The 13,424-nt window shown below is 49.7% G+C and overlaps 1 protein-coding gene across 2 annotated transcripts in view; it reads left to right on the plus strand.

Moving 5' to 3' along the window:
• Dapk1 (death associated protein kinase 1) overlaps positions 1-13,424 on the plus strand; it is a 141,142-nt gene that overhangs the window by 114,469 nt on the left and 13,249 nt on the right. For both annotated transcript variants that reach the window (XM_050143394.1, XM_050143393.1), the window contains exons 18-19: positions 1,628-1,726; positions 6,398-6,475. In XM_050143394.1, coding sequence (XP_049999351.1) covers positions 1,628-1,726; positions 6,398-6,475 — 177 coding nt within the window. The remainder of the gene's footprint in view (positions 1-1,627; positions 1,727-6,397; positions 6,476-13,424) is intronic.

Here is a 13,424-nt window from a genome sequence, read left to right on the forward strand (position 1 = left end):
CGGGTGCACTGTCTTCCTTGTCTCTGATGAGTTGTCTGTCGGCAAAAATTCCAAATACAGTTGTGTATGTGTGCATGCATACGCACTATGCAAATTTGGTAAAACCAAGGGAATACTGTCAACCTATAAGTAATAAAGGGGGCTGGAGAGATGGCTCAGTGGTTAAGAGCACCTTTCAAAGGTCCTGAGTTCAATTCCCAGCAACCACATTGTAATGGATCGAAGAATGTGATCATGTGTTCGTCAGTTCAGTTGTTCGTCTCCTAGGTGTGAGCTGGGAGGGAAATGCCCCAGTGTGTTTGTTCATGGAGAGTGCAGAGCAGGAGGCCATGGGGAAGAGGCCCAGTGGCACTGAGGGTTTGAGCCACACCCCTCCTATATCAAACACTTGAAATGACAATGTATTGACCCATATAAAAATTAACACCGTGCAAGCAAATATTCCCAAGATCCTACTGTTCACGTACTCCGTACTGTCTCGCTGATTTTTATTCATTACTCCTGCAGAGCAAACGATTTTGTAATTTCACTGTTGTGTTTGCGGAATCTCTTAGCCCCCAAACTTAGCATCCTCTGAGAAAGACCAAACACCTGTGGAGAGGAATCCCCTCTCTTACTCCGTGCATGCTCACAGTCACCAGGGTGCATGGTTGCTGAGTCTCCGTGCATGCTCAGTCACCAGGGTGCATGGTTGCTGAGTCTTGCATTGCTGCCCCTGTGGATGGAGTAGGAAGGGTGCTTCCCTCTCCCCCATTTCACAAGATTATTTTTGAGATGAAACATTAAAAAAAATATTACTTTATGTATTTGGGTATTTTGTCTGCTTATATTATTGTGCACCACATGTGTGCCTGGTGCCCACTGGGGTCAGAGAGGCTGTTGGATCCCCTGAACTGGAGTTAAGGATGGTTGTGAGCTACTGTGTGGGTGCTAGATCCTCCGGAAGAAGAGCTAGTTCGCTTAACTGTAAACTACCTCTCCAACCCCTCTTTTCAAGACCTTTATTTCTCAGCGTAGAGGCCGATAACTCCTCAGAGCAGACCTGCAAAGACAAGTGTCCCCGAGAGGACAGCCGGCATCTAATACACCTACTCTGAGTTCCTTGGAGAAGATATTCACCCATATCCTTCAAACCTGAAGATAGCCGCTGTTATCCCTGGGGCTCCACTGCAGCGCCCCAAGGTGCACGACACGCGGTTTGAGAACCACAGGCATAAAAGCCGTGATAGGCATGGCCTCAAAGCGTCACCTCCTTAGAGTCCCCTCCACAGCCCTTCTCCTTTTGCCTCCCCAGCTCTCTGGATCTGAACTGTATGATGCAGGCACACATGGATGTCTGGGCACTCGCGCTCCTGCCTCTTGCCTTGCTCTCTGGCAACACAGCAGGGAACTTGGTTACCCTGTGGCTAGCCTCCTCATTTGTCCTTTGAAGGTGTATTTGAAGCTAGTCTTTCAACTTCAGAGTACCTGAAAATGTTCTGCCTGGCAGGCTTGCCTGAGTGGGAGCCAGAACCTCCTCTTTAGTTCTGGTGGGCCCAGGCCCCCAATGACAGTGGCTGTGAGCTATGGGCTTTTGCAGGCAACAGCCAGGAGAAAGCCTTTGGTATTTTCTTTTTCCTCTTCCCAGTATGGACGAACTCCTCTCCACCTGGCAGCCAACAACGGGATCCTGGACGTGGTCCGCTACCTCTGTCTGATGGGCGCCAACGTGGAGGCTCTGACCTCGGTGAGTACCAGGCAGGTGCGGGTGTTTGGCTGCGGAGAGCCATGGAAACTTCTCATGCCTCAAGGGCACGGGGAGAAAGGTATTGCCTGGCAACTGCATTCTAAAGCAGACAGGTTGCTATTAAGCTTTAACTCTCGGCTGCAGTTACATAAACATTTGCCCACACAGACCCAGTTTAATATCTAGTTAATGTTTCATCCTGTTCTCATCTCGCCAGCCCCCTCCGCCAGCGGCCCGCTGGCTCGCGCTGGCCTTTTGTTTACCGTGTTACACAACCCAACCGTGCTGCTTAACTCTCTATTCCGTGTACGGATTTCTCTTTCATAAGTGCTTCCCGTTGGCCCCAGGGCACAGGAGGCCTGGTGCCTGTGGGAGGAGCTGGATCCCCTGTGTGACCCTGGGGGTCATGAGCGGCTGAAAGGCAAAGGGCAGGTGTCTACAGTTTAGTGTCTGCCTTGCTGCTGGGCCTGAACATTATTTTTAAGCCAGACACAGTCCTTTCCTCTCGCTTCTCGCTTCAGGCTCAGTACACCAACGGCTTTGCATTTCCCAAAATACCAGAGATAAGAGTTTGGCCAACAAGATGAGGTGGCCGTTCAGTTGTGGCCATGAACTATTGCTCAAGTTGCTGCTGGCCCAACATTGGGTTGACTGTGTGGGGAGGTCTTGACCTTCACAGACCTTAGCTTTGCTGGCAGTCAGTTGTGAAGGCGATCACGTGGCATTTGATGTGGCAGCCCACCTGAGCGCAGCTCTGGTTCCCCGAGATCGTCAAGGTCTTAACCGAGCAGCCCACGGTGAACCACATTCATCTGCTGCTTGTTTCCAGATGACGTTTCCCTGGGGCAGAGCCGCTCTCTTCATTCACCTGTTGTCTTTGTGCGTGCTGGAGAGCCCCAGACACCTGGCGTGATCTGCAGAGTCTGTGTGGAGGTCTTTGCTGTGCCAGCCACTTCAGGACCGAACAGTTCTGTTCTCTGCAGAGCTGGGCTCTCTTTGGCACAGACGTTAGCAATGCCCTGTGTGGGATGGGCATGCTTCTCAGGGTATTTCTTTACCCCTGCCGTACAAGGACCTGAGCTGCCCTCATTCCTCTGTCAACCCAGTCTTTACCTATGGGTTAGTGATCCTGCCATAAAGCATCTCATGCATGCTTAAAAGGAAAAAAAAAATATTTCTTCGACTCAGATGATGCCTCATAGGAAAAACAGAAACAAGGGTGATTTGAAATGCTATCAGCTGTTGGAGCCAGAAATGTGTGTGGCCTCCGGTCTCTTTGTGTTCCTCTGTGAGCCCCTGGTTCTCTCCATTCACGCTTCTCTGTGGTGTCTGTCTCCTTTGCTCCCCACCACCATCCTGCCAGGCCACCTTCTCCTCTGGTCCCTGTCTCTTCCAGCTTCTAGAGGGGCTCTTCGGGGTTTCCTGTCCACACCTTATAGCTCCTCGCTTAGCCTCACCATTTACTCAGACAGACATAGGGAAACTTCTAGAACATAAGAGAGGGATGCTGATCAGAGAGTCTTAACAGCCGATCTGGAGTCACTGGGTGAGGCAAGAGTCGGGTCCTGGGAAATTGGTGGAGCTGACCCTTCTGCAGGAGCTGGACATGGAGGATAGCCAGCCACTGAGTGATTTTGAAGTTATTAGAGGCTCCAGAAAAGCACCAGATACAGAGTCTTGAGCTTGTAAGGATTCCGGGGACCATGCAGCACTGAGAGCCTCCCATGGCACCTGGTGCTCTAGCCAGGGGAAGACAGGTTTCTTCCTCTTAGAGCAATGTTGCCTTTGTGTGAGGAGTGGGGTGGCCGAGTGCTGAGGACCTCCGCCAAAAACGAAGCCCAGACTTTGCTATTGTTTCAGATTCTCTAGCAGCTCCTCTAAAAACAACAGATGTAGCAAATTTCAGTAGAGCATGCAGAATACCATCTCAACAGTGTTTTAAGATTGTTAATGTCTTTCCTGTTCTCTCACCTGTACCAAGTATTTAGTGCCTTGCGTGTTCTGCGCTGACATCCATTTTTTTCTGGGCCACATTTCTGACTCTGGGCTGGGGCTGCTGCCCTGTGGGACAGCCGTACCAGTAACTTTTTCCCGTTCCTTCTGAGAAGAGTGTCCGAGCAACACTTGGCTCCACAGCGCCTTCTAGTGTCTCTCCTGGTTTGATCTTTTTTTTTTTTTTTCTTCACAATCAAGGTTTTATTACTGGTTAGAAAAACATTGCAGCAGTGACATTAAAGAACCCCTCTCCACTCTGCAGTACAGAAATCTAGTTTTCCAAGAGTCACTCTGGTGGAGTCTCAACAGTTTTCCACTCAACTTCTTTTCTGCAAACTTTCTCTTCTTAGTTATTGTATTCTTGAAGAGCCTGAAAAAATATGGAACGCTTCACGAATTTGCAGGAATGGTTTCTGAGGGCTCCTGCCCTTCCTCCTGCCTTCCCCCTCCCTGACTCTCCACTGGCTTGTCTTCCTCGACCACTGACTCAGCAGAGGCCTGTCCCTCTAGGAACTTGTCTCTTTTAGTATAAATGAAGACAGGTTACCAAAGAAGTGGCCGGGTATGGTGGTATACACCTTTGATACCAGGACTCAGGAAGCAAAGGAAAGCAAATCTTTGAGTTCAAGGCCAGCCTGGTCTGCATAGAGAGTTCTAGGCCAGCCAGAGCTACATAGTGAGATGCTGTCTCAAAAAAAAAAAAAAAAAAAAAAAAAAAAAAAGAAACGGTATGTGATCAAAATGATCAAGGCATGTAAGTCATCTGTAGGACCTTTGTAGGTTCACCCAGGCCATGGAATAACCGAGAGCCACCCCAGGGACAGTGGCTGGCCTCCACGCTCCCTCTGATGTCACTCCTCTGACTTGGTCTCTTCCTCTTATTGCCCAGCAAGTACCAGTGGCTCCTGTTAATCCCTTTTCTTAGTCCTGACCCACTTTTGCCTCCCTACCCCTGCCTCGTCTCTGCCTATGCCTGCCCCTGACTCTTTCCCCTGTTCCTTCCTGGACACTGTTGTCCAGCCTTCCTTGTTTTCTCTCTGGGTCCCAAGGCCCGCAGCTTCACTTGAACACCAAGCCCTCTTCCATGTCTCTGGACCTGCATGTCCTCAGAGTTCGGCCTTGAATGTTACCTTGGAAAGTCTGAGGCAGCCACATCCTGCTTCTTTCCCTCCCAAAGGCATTCCATGCAGAGAGTCAGTTTGATGAGATGGTGGGGGGTGCAGTGTCCAATAAGAAGTCCAGTTCAACCCATAGCCAAGGAGAAGGCCTGGCCTGCCTGTTGGATTCATCTCAGGATTTTAGGGACAGAGTAAGAACAGGGTGACCCTGACTTTGAAGCACCCCTCAGGACACGATAAGGGATGGGTGTGTGAGACACACAAGGGTAAAAAGGGCCAGAGAGCAAGACCTCGTGGAAGCTCACTTTTTAACGGGAAGCGCAAGGTTATCTGGGAGAAATGACCTGCACCTGTGCACGCCCGCGTGCGCAGGTATTTGTAATCCAGGAGGAGTCTGGGAGCTGTAGTTTCCAAAGGAACAACACCCTCTGTGGAACACACACCTGAGCTGCACCTTCAGCCTAGGTTGAGCATTCATTCTCAGCCCAGCAATTTTGTTCCCAAGAGACACTTGGAATTCTCTGGAGACATGCGGTTTTCCAGCTAGATATTATGGAATGTTCCTGGCCTCTTGGCAGATGGCAGAGTGTTGTTAGCCACTGTATAAAGTAGATAATGGCTTTCCACAGCAGAGAATGACATAATCCAGTAGAACTGAGATTAGGAATTGCTGGACTTGAGAGACCCCATGAGTATCTCCGGAGTAGCTTAAGCTGAAGAGCTGGGAGTTTGGCAGGCAGACAGACTTTCGGCATTCCAGGCCACCACAGGATGGCTCACTTCCAAATGCTGGTAATGAAGCCATAGACTTACTTTTCTTTTGCTGAATAGGTGTCTTCATTGACTTGAAAATTGGTTTTTAGAGCTGAATAAAACTTCAGCTCAATGGTTGTGTCCTTCTCCCTTGGTGTGTGTGTGTGAGGGACCGTGAGTTCACTCTTGTGCCTCACTGTGAACTGGATCAGGTCTGGACTAGAAGGTTCCCTGGAGATGGTCATGTCCACGGTATATAAATAAGGATATATCCCTTCATATGAAACCATGGCTCTGTGAGAAGTCTAATTAAACAGTAAAGATCAAAGTGCTGTGAACTCTTAGGTCCCTGCTCTGTGATTGTCGGCAACCAAACTGTACGAGTCTGTGTTTGGAAGGCACAGTGATTCCCAGCCGTGGCACTGTCCGAGGGCCAGGTCTGTGTGTGTTAGAACTGAGAGACATGAGCTGACACTGAGGCGGACACGCGTGACTGCTGTGTTAGAGATGGGGCCTCAGCCAGGAAATCAGTTAGAAAATGAGCGTGCGCTGAGTCTGTGGGTTGAGCATCTTTCTGCCGTCCCCGCAGGGCATTGATGTGTTCCTTGCTCTGACATCTTTCTTTCCTGGGCCACCGGATAAAATAAGGATTCTCTGGACAGAGAAACAAGCCGGGATATGGTCTTTTACCTGACTTTCTTCTAACCCCGCTGCGCCTGTTTCTTCCTCAAGCTGGTGTGTTTGGGTCTTAGGCAGTTCTGCTTTTCAGGGGAAGGGCACTAATCTAATCGTCTGTCTCCTACAGGATGGCAAGACGGCTGAAGACCTCGCCAGGTCGGAACAGCATGAGCATGTGGCGGGGCTTCTGGCAAGACTACGGAAGGTGAGCTTCCCTTGAAGTTCTCGGCTTCGTTTTTCTGCGAGAAGTTTCCCTTGTGAGCTATTGGGAGAGGCATCAGGCTTGGGTTTAGGAGGACCATCTGTCCATGTGCTGTCAGTGGGCACACATGCAGAAGCACCCACAGGGTTTCTTCTACACTTGGCTGTAAAAAATGAATTTGGGGGCTGGAGGGATAGGCTCAGTGGTTAAGAACACTGGTCAGTCTTGCATCAATTCCCAGCATCTCCATGGCAGTTCACAGCCATCTGTAAGCCCCATGCTTACAGGAGATCCAGCATCTCCTCAGACACCAGGCAGACACACAAACTAGCTTGGTATTTCCCTTCACCAAGTTAGTTTGGTTTTCCCAACCCTTTCTCTGCTAACCATCCTGTCTTAGCTAGAATTTCTATTGCTGTGAAGAGATGCTATGACCATGGCAATCCTTATAAAGGAAAACATTTAATTGAGCTGGCTTGCAGTTTCAGAGGCTTAGTCTATTATCATGGTAGGTGGCATGTAGGCCAACATGGTGCCTGAGAGGGGGCTGAGAGTAATACATCTTGATCTTCAGGGAACAGGAAGTGAGCTCCGTACCTCACTGAGTACAACTTAAGCAAAGGAGACCTCAAAGCCTGCCCCTACAGGGAAATACTTCCTCCAACAAGGCCACACATCCTAATAGTGCTGCTCCTTATGAGCTCATGGGGGCCAGTTGCATTCAAACCATCACACACCCCTACGGTGGAGGGGGACAGACACTGATGATGTCTCTTTCCCTCTTTTGTTTTGAATTCCCAGCAAATACAGGTGTAAGATCTGCAGCCTGTTTCATGCATTTAGAGACTTCAGAATGTTTAATCCCTTTTGGTTAAGATATCTATTTGTTGCTGGGCAGTGGTGGCGCACGCCTTTAATCCCAGCACTCTGAAGGCAGAGGCAGGCGGATCTCTGGGAGTCTGAGGCCAGGACAGTCTCCAAAGCTACACAGAGAAACCCTGTCTCGAAAAACCAAATTTAAAAATAGAAAGAAAAGATATCTATTTGTTAACGCACAAAGACATCCACTGTAGTCCTATTTAAAGTGTAGTAGCGAAAATTACACACATCAGGTCACCGACACTAATGCGTAGCAAATTGTCACAGAGAACGGGATGGTGTTTCACCTTTATGGATGCTTATGAAGAGGTTGTAAGTACAGGAAGTTAATGCTTAGGATGTTTCTAGGCTGAAGCAAAGAATAAAAAGATAAATTGTCCTCCCATTTTAGCCCTTACCCTAGGGCTGGGATGTAGCTCAGTTGGTAGAGATCTTCCAGAACATTCAAGAAACCCTGATTTCCATTGCTAGTGTGGAGGGTGCTGCTTACTGGATTTCTCCCTATGGCTTGTTCAGGGTAGCACCATCCACAGTGGGCTGGGTACTAATCATTCAAGATCTGCCTGTTTGATGGAGGCAATTCCTCAGCTGAGGAGCCCTCTTCTGAGGTGACTCGAATTTATATCAAGTTGGCAAAAACTAAGGAGTACAGGTGGCCTGGATTCCGGACCCAGCCCCATGAAGCTCTTGCTGAATGAACTAGTCCACTGCTCACCAAATCTATGTTTCAACATCTGTATTTGACCCATGGGTAGAGGTGGCACCTCACAGGATGGTATTTAGGGCCAGAAGAGTTGAGATAAATGATTTCCTGCGGCCAGCACCTGCACACATGGTTTCCTTTGTGGTCGGCACCCTGAAGAGCGTTCCTAAAATGGACCCTGGCAATTTTGGTGGCAACCCTGGGGTCATGTAGCTGTCTTGTCATTTTATGTCCCCAGGGTTCACAGAGAAGGTGGGGAACTGGGCCTCAAAGAGACTGAGGGAGGGGTTAGTGGTATCTCCACTTTCTGAATCTCTGTGTGCACAGGGCCTATGTACTGTGCATTCCCAGCATGGGGACCTCGCAGTGAGTCTGTGCCAAGAGTCCCCCTCCCTGTAGCAGGCCAGATTACTCCCCAGTGTTATGAGCTGGGGTTTCTGTTCTGTCAGGCAGGATTTTGTAGAATTCTTGTTCAGCAGGACCTACACTTGTCTTCGCTGTCCTTTACATGTCTCTGAACTTGAGCCTCCTGGTGTGAGCCCTGCTCATCCATAATAACTCAAAAGCAAAAAAAAAAAAAAAAAAAAAAAAAAAGAGAGAGAGAGAGAGAGAAAATATAACTCATCAGTACTTGGAAACACCTGATTAGGAGATTTGGTTTCAGAATTTAAAGCAACTGTCCTGGGGCCTGAGGAGTGATGGTAGTGGTTTGCTGCAGAAGCCAGTACCTGCAGAGAAAGTCACGGTGATTGCAGCAGCTGGCCGCAGAAGCCAATACCTACAGAGAAAGTCAGGGTGCACTTGTTTGCATTTCTCACTGGGTCACCAGGAGGGGAGACTGTTCAAACAGAGAACGTGGGGGAAGAGAGAAGGCCACAGAGTCTTCACTGTGCCCTTCTGCCCTCTCTTCCACGCTCACCAGGGCATTCCTGGCATTACAGGTGGGTGCAAGGCCTGTATTGCAGACTATTTTGGTCTCCAGCCTCCAGGCCCCTGTTGTAACCTCTATTTTTCTCTCCTTTCCTTTGTGAAAACCAAAGGTTACCTCCACATACCGGGCTGTGTTCCCTGTCTGTCTTAGAGCCACTCGAAGGAGAGGTGGGCCTTGGCCTTCCTCACTCGGGGACAGTCCACGTGGTCACTGCAGTTCTCAAAGGCTCACCCCCTGTGTTTTCACTCATAGGAAGGTAGTTTTGCTGTCAAGAAAATCAGGGGATTGACCTATGGAAAGAGATCCAAAGCCAGCATGCCGCTGCCACCAGATGACGCCAGCGTGAGAGCCAGGGGGGTCTGTGCTCATCCCTAGGCAGTGAGGGCTGACACAGGACCAGGGAGGGCTCCGCAGTCTTGCATTCAGAGGACCTCAGGAGCATCCCTTCTGGACAGGCTAGGACCACCGGGGGCCCAGGTCAAGGGCAGGAGGTCGGGCTGAGCTGTCCAGTTTAATATGGAGGGCTTGGAACATTTGGTTCTTAGTGCGTTGTGGTTTGGTGGGCTCTGCAAGCACCACGACTGCGCCCTGGCTGCCCCTTGCCAGGGGAGCTGACAGGGGGAAGGTGTCCCTTCTGTCACACGCATGCGCCTACACGCGCACACACACACAACACACAACACACACGCACGCACGTGATTCTTTCCAGGAAACAGAGCTCATTAGTCTCACCACCCCACACACCTGAGCTGCGCTGTCTAGCCAGACCAAGTTTCCTCCTCTAAATGCAAGGTTGATGTGGCCGCAGGGAGTGGTCTGCTTTCCAATTGGCCTTGAAGTCCACTTTCGCTGCCACCTTTGTCCCTGTGATTTCCATGTTTATCAGGCCTTTGGGGACTTGATTTTCTTGATTGTCTTTTCAGTCAGACTTTCCGTAAATTGATATTAAAAGTGTCCGTGTCTAGGCAGAAGTGCTCAGAAATGTTTTGGAAAATGGACAGTGTTGGGAGTTGCCCAGAATTAAAATTCACCAGGAGTGAAGAGCATTTGTATAATTAGGGTCTTACAGCTTCCGCCTCGTGCTGGAAGCCGCTGTCTCTTCTCTGGGCTCTTATCTGGCGTCTCCAGATTGCTGGTCGTCTTCCTCTCCAGCCTGTGGGTTTAGTCATCTTTCCTGGTGGGAAAGTGAATGCTAATTTGCCAGGGGAAAAGTTGCTGTAGAAAGAAAACTGTAAACCCAGAGACCATTTCTAGGTTCAGGCTGTGGTGTCAGGGTCTGGAGGAGAGACTAGTGGGAGCCATTGACAGCCAGCATGGTGCTGGACTTGGACGGCCAGTGGCTAACAAATGAGTAGCTACCTAAGCAAGCACTTAAAGCAAGCTCCTCAGTGGAGAGTGTAACCTGTCTGACAACCCGCTCCCCCACAACCACCTGGAAGTTTCCAGATCATAAACCCATACTCCTTAGTGTTCTCTTACCAAATGATGTCCAGTCTGAACAGAGAGAACTCACCCAAACATCTAGCGCCCTTGGTCTTGTGTGTGACCCAGTCACATCCACAGACCCAAGGAACACACACGGGTGAACACCATAAGACCTGAGAAAGACTGAAGAAGCCTCATTGCCCCAGCTGGCTACTCCTCCAGGGTGCTGGGTGGACAAGCTCCTACCTGGCCAGTCTGGGTTGGAGCTAGGTCTAGCCTTAGAGCTATTCACTCAGTTAACTATTCACTCTGGTGAACTATAATCGCACTTCCCTCCAAACCAGTTAACATACATAGCACTTCTAGAACTGGTCTGGAGCCATTCCTTAGGGTAGGAAAACAGCTGATGAAAACGGCCTTCCAGGGAGCCACTTCTGAGCTCCTCAGCTCGTCTCTGCTGTGCCACCTAGTGGCCAGACCTGAAAATGCTCCGACTGCCCATGGAGGGCTATAGAAATGTCTGTGTCAACTCGTTGGGTTTAAATTCTCCAGGGTTTGAAGTGAGGAGCAAGAGAAATCATCCCGCAGCATGTGGTTAGAGTCCCTCATACATGAGGATGAGGATTTTTTTGTGCTTTCTTGTTTTCCAAGACTGCAGTATACTCCTCCCACCCCCGTGAGAAAGTATTCCTCCTGACTTAAGTTCTAAAACTGCAGTTCTCAACCAAGGGGCCGAGTGACCCTTTCAGAGGGGTCACCTAAGACCATGGGAAAACACAAGTATTTATATTATGATTCATAACAGTAGCAAAATCACAGTTACGAAGTAGCCATGAAAATAATTTTATGGTGGGGGGGGGTCACCACAACATGAGGGACTGTATTAACCAGTTGCAGCGTTAGGAAGGTTGGGAACCACTGCTCTAGAGCCTCCAGGCCAACGTTGTCATCTCTTGGTGGACAGAAGAGAAGACATGAAAGGAACCTGGACATAGGCAGGAGGGGGTGATGTAGGATTCCTTCCTTGGAAACCCACTTTGGTCTGATGTCCCCGGGCCCTCACTTTAAAAGTGAGAACATGTGTTTGGTTGCATGGTCACTCAGAGTTGAGGGCTTCATTTAAAAGCCAAGGTGTAGATTTAGCCAAACACTGTCCTCTTTTATAAAACAGGGTGTGTTGAAATCGGTTGTTAATTAGCTGGGGCTGGCATGAGATTCAGACGTGAGTGGAGGCAGGTGGGCATGCTCCACTGCCCCAGCAGTGAATGGGTTTGCCTCTGAAACAAAGCCACAGCGAGGTGCCAAAGTGACGAGCCACACCCTGTGGAAAGATAAGTAGGGAGGGCTCACTTTGCCCACTTTCCTAGTGGTGGTTTATGAATCTTACTAAAGTCTAGAGGCCATCACGGTTACCTCATGTTTGAGACAGTGCCCCAGCGGGCTGTGTTCAGTGAGATGGGCTGCGAATGGCTTGTGTGGCCCCTTGTGCCTGAGATTCCGCCTTCTGTCTGCATGTGCTCCGTTCACCTCCCTTTTACACTCTGCGAAGGACCGAGGAGCCTTTGACACTCCACAAAGGGTAAAGGGTCCAGTAGTAGATTCTGCTTTACTCCATGTCCTGTTTCCTTACCTGGCCAAGGGGAGGCGTGGACACAGCTTCTGTGTCAGTCACCTGGGAGCTCGTGACACTCCTTCCATAAGGCCATCCCACTGATCTAAGAACATCTTGCGGATGGATCCTTCTCTGTAAAATTTCAGACTCAGCATGAAAATGCTGGGCCCTGGGTCCCTGGTGCCCTGGTAGTGATCTAGGGAGCCTGCCATCGCTCCAGAGTTACTGAGAGCATTCACCACAGGTGCCCATTGGACTGTTGGCACAGCAACTCGAGCAGCACAGTTCCGGGGTTAGCAAGGGCCCCAACAGTCTCAATGCATAAAGGCCAAACAGAAGTCTAGATAGGGCCAAAAAGATGGCTTAGGAAATAGAGGTGTCTGTTATCAGCCTGAGGACCCTCATGGTGGAAGGAGAGAACCATCCTTCTCATGCACCCTCTAACACATACCGCAGCGTGCACACAAGATAAATAAATAAGTACTGAAAGGTTTAGACGCTGTATGAGCCAGCCAATTTGGAAGATACTCGTAATCTTGGAAAACTCTGTTCCCCTCCCCCACCCCCCAGTTATGTGCAAACGTGAACCTAAGCCCTAAGCTGAGACGACTTCTCAGAAGATTTCCCTCGTGTGTAAACACTGAGCAGGTACTCAGAAGTCCCCGGGGACCCAGAATATCCTTCACTGTAGGAGATATAGAGGCACACCTTTCCATCCAGTGCCCAAACACCCTCACGTTGTGGGATCTAAAATATATCCATTTCCCATAGCGCCCAGGAGGGGGCAGTAGTGTCACCAGGGATCTCAAATACATCCATCTCCCATACTACCAAAACAGGCTTCTTGTGAAGGAACCAGAATTTCCATACAAATAGAAAAAGGCCTGCATATACCATCACAGAACCCCGTCACAACCCAGAAAGGGGCGTGACAACACTCTTATGCCATGGCAGTACCACCCGGGCCCCAGGCTCTCTACACAGAGGAATAGACCCTTAGCTGGTCAGATAGAGTTCATCTTAGTTCATGCCTAAGTTGATGCTTCACGGGTTTTTCCACCCAATTTGTTTGGATCCAGATGCCATGGGAACAGGCAGATCCGGAGACAGGGGACAGAGGTTGCCAGGGGCTGAACAGATTGCAGGGGTAGTGAATGCCAATGGTCTGGGACTCCTTCAATGACAAAGGGACTCTGAGATGGGCAAGCAGAGATGATTGACAGCAAGGGGAGAGACTAGAACCCCTGACGTCCATTCTTCCGAATGGTGACTGCATGCTGTGTGTTTTCCTTTAGCTTGGAAACATTTCTGTGGAGCCAGCAAAGAAATGTATTCCTGACTAGAGAAGGAAGTGCAGGCCCAGGACCAGAAAGCCAAGAACCACGGGGTCCAGTCTGCTAAG

Source organism: Alexandromys fortis, unplaced genomic scaffold (genome assembly GCF_014885135.2).
Source record: "Alexandromys fortis isolate MF-2015 unplaced genomic scaffold, M_Fortis_MF-2015_v1.1 scaffold_1, whole genome shotgun sequence".
In the NCBI taxonomy this organism is placed as follows: Eukaryota; Metazoa; Chordata; class Mammalia; order Rodentia; family Cricetidae; genus Alexandromys; species Alexandromys fortis.